Genomic DNA, 2,264 nt, shown 5'->3' with positions numbered 1-2,264 from the left:
AAGGAAGGGAAGATAGATGAGAGGGCATGGCGCNCAATGGAGAAAGCAGGGAAGAGTACAAGGGGCATGTCTTCGCGCACTCTACAGGCGCTGCAGCTCAGCGTGAATGCGGGCACGCAGGCACTCACCAGAGTCGGGGAGGGGGGGGAGAAGATCAGGGGAGGAGTGGAAGGGGTAACGTACCTCACGCGGGCGGCACACGGTGTGGCGACAGACTGCGTTGCGGTGGAGGTGCTTCTGCAGCCCAAATAAAAGGCAAAAGGAGAAACAGAGAGGAGGTGCGTAGAGGGAGGAGTAGCGGTGCTGCCTGGCGTGTGCGTGTGTCTGTGCGGCACCGCGGGGGTGGGGGTGGGATGGGTGCAGGGAAAACAATGATAGCAAGAAGACACGAGGAAGCAAAGCAAGCGAGAGAGCTAGGAGAAGGGGGGGAGGGGAGCGCCGAGGGAAAAGAGAGAGGACAAAGTGACCCGACAAGGAGAACAGACGGGCACACGCGAAGAGCGAGCCGCAGGCGGAGGGGAGGGATGCGAGAGAGAGGGGAGGGCGATAGACATCAATGCGGCGAGGCCACGCAGCGACGATGACAGGAGTAGAGCAGCAGCGGGGGAGGCCAAGCAAACACCGCATGAAAAGTCCGAAGGCAGTGAAAAGAGAAAGAGCACAGAGGCAGCAACAGGATGAGGTGGGAGCACCGGAGGGGCGAGACATAGTCGGTGGGCTCGAGTGCCGATGGCCTTCTTCCCCCCTTTCCGCTGGTCGTTGCTGCGATCCGAGAGCCCCCTTTTCAGTTCTCTACGGCTGCGGAGCATTCGTTAAGCTCCACCCGTCTCCTCCGCCATTGGCTATATCCATCCAAGCCACGAATGGTGAGCGTATGAGTGCACGTCAATCAGAACCTGTACACGCAGGTGCACCCCAGTGCACGCACAGGCAGACAGGGAAGAAGAACACAAGGCTGTCGCGTTGACTGAACGCACGCACCGACACGCAAGAGCTCCCCTGCCCCGCCATGCGTTCACCTCGCTCTCTAGTCCTCCGTGACGGAGCACAGATCCGTTTTAGCGTCGAAGTCAACGGTGCGATCCTCGATGGCGCTGCCCTTCCGCCCACCCTCTGCGCTGCCGAGATCGCTAACCGTGTTCAGCAAATCCAAGGGGTTTGTGGCAGTTAAGAAGGTGATCCTAACGAGGAGGACACCGCCACTCCCGATGTTCTCCTCAACCACGTCCCGGTCCACCAGTGCCGTCAGCGTCGACTCCTCATCCTTCTTCTCCAGCTGATAGTAGGCGTTGCCGGAGGAGTCCACGAGCTCGATGCTGTGTGGCGGGAGATTGCCTTTGCGGCAGAAGACAAAGATGATGTATGTGGCCACGTCGTCGTGGCTGTACTTGAGTCCCGTGTAATCATCTTTGTGCTTGGCGTCGAGGCGGGCCACGACCAATGTGTCGCCCACAAAAAAGCCGCGTGAGGAGTAGGGAGACAGGTTCTTCGCCTCCAACTTTGGAATCGACCACCTGACCGAGATATTACTCTGCCCGAGCTGTTTCACAATGAGGGTGTCCTCGTCGAAGCAAAAATGCACAAACAGCGTGTCATCCTCCCCGAGGAACCCCTTCAAGTCGCTGTGGCTGCACACGTTCCAGTGACCGCAGCGCTCCACACCATCGGGGAGGCTGTGGGCCGTGTGCTGGCGCGTCCCCTCACACTTCGAGTTCGTTAAGTAGTACGAGTACTTCGGGATCGGCGGCTTCTTGTAATGGATGTAGACGCCGACGGCACCGCAGGGGCGCATTGTCAAGTGCAGGTGAAATTTTACTTTGGTGAAGCAAGTGACGTTCTCGCTGTCGAGAGTCACGTCAAGCGCGTACTGCGAGAATTTATCGATCCTCCAGAGAAAACGCCGCCCAGAGGCGTCTGTGGCCTTGAAGGAGCCGGGGCGTTCCTTGCCAAGGAGACCCATCGCTCCGCAGGTGCGTACCGTGTATGCTGCGCGTGGGCACTGGTGGCGTGTGCGAAGGATGGCGCGGAGGTGTATTATTGTATGCTTACGTATGTGTCGGCGAGCAGTACGACAGGGAGCCGTGGGGAGGGGAGGNGGGATATGGGGCAATGGGGAAAAGGGATGGGGGACGCTTGGCGGTGACAATGCTGAGAGACCTGAGCGGTGGGTAGGGGTGGGAGGCTAATGAAGGGAAGGTGCTAGAGAGTGGGGGACAGGTATGCTAAGGTAGGCGTGTCTGCGTGTGTGCGTTCGCCATAGTGCA

At 59.2% G+C, this 2,264-nt stretch overlaps 1 protein-coding gene across 1 annotated transcript; it reads right to left on the bottom strand.

Moving 5' to 3' along the window:
• Window positions 1-1,027: 1,027 nt before the first annotated feature.
• On the bottom strand, window positions 1,028-1,960 carry LMXM_14_0390 (conserved hypothetical protein; the record flags this gene model as incomplete). Its single annotated transcript, XM_003873360.1, has 1 exon — window positions 1,028-1,960. The coding sequence occupies one exon, from the start codon at window positions 1,958-1,960 to the stop codon at window positions 1,028-1,030; it is 933 nt and encodes a 310-aa protein (XP_003873409.1).
• Between the last annotated feature and the right edge of the window lie 304 nt (window positions 1,961-2,264).

This window comes from Leishmania mexicana, chromosome 14 (genome assembly GCF_000234665.1).
Source record: "Leishmania mexicana MHOM/GT/2001/U1103 complete genome, chromosome 14".
NCBI lineage: Eukaryota > Euglenozoa > Kinetoplastea > Trypanosomatida > Trypanosomatidae > Leishmania > Leishmania mexicana.
This window is presented reverse-complemented; position numbering and strand designations above follow the sequence as displayed.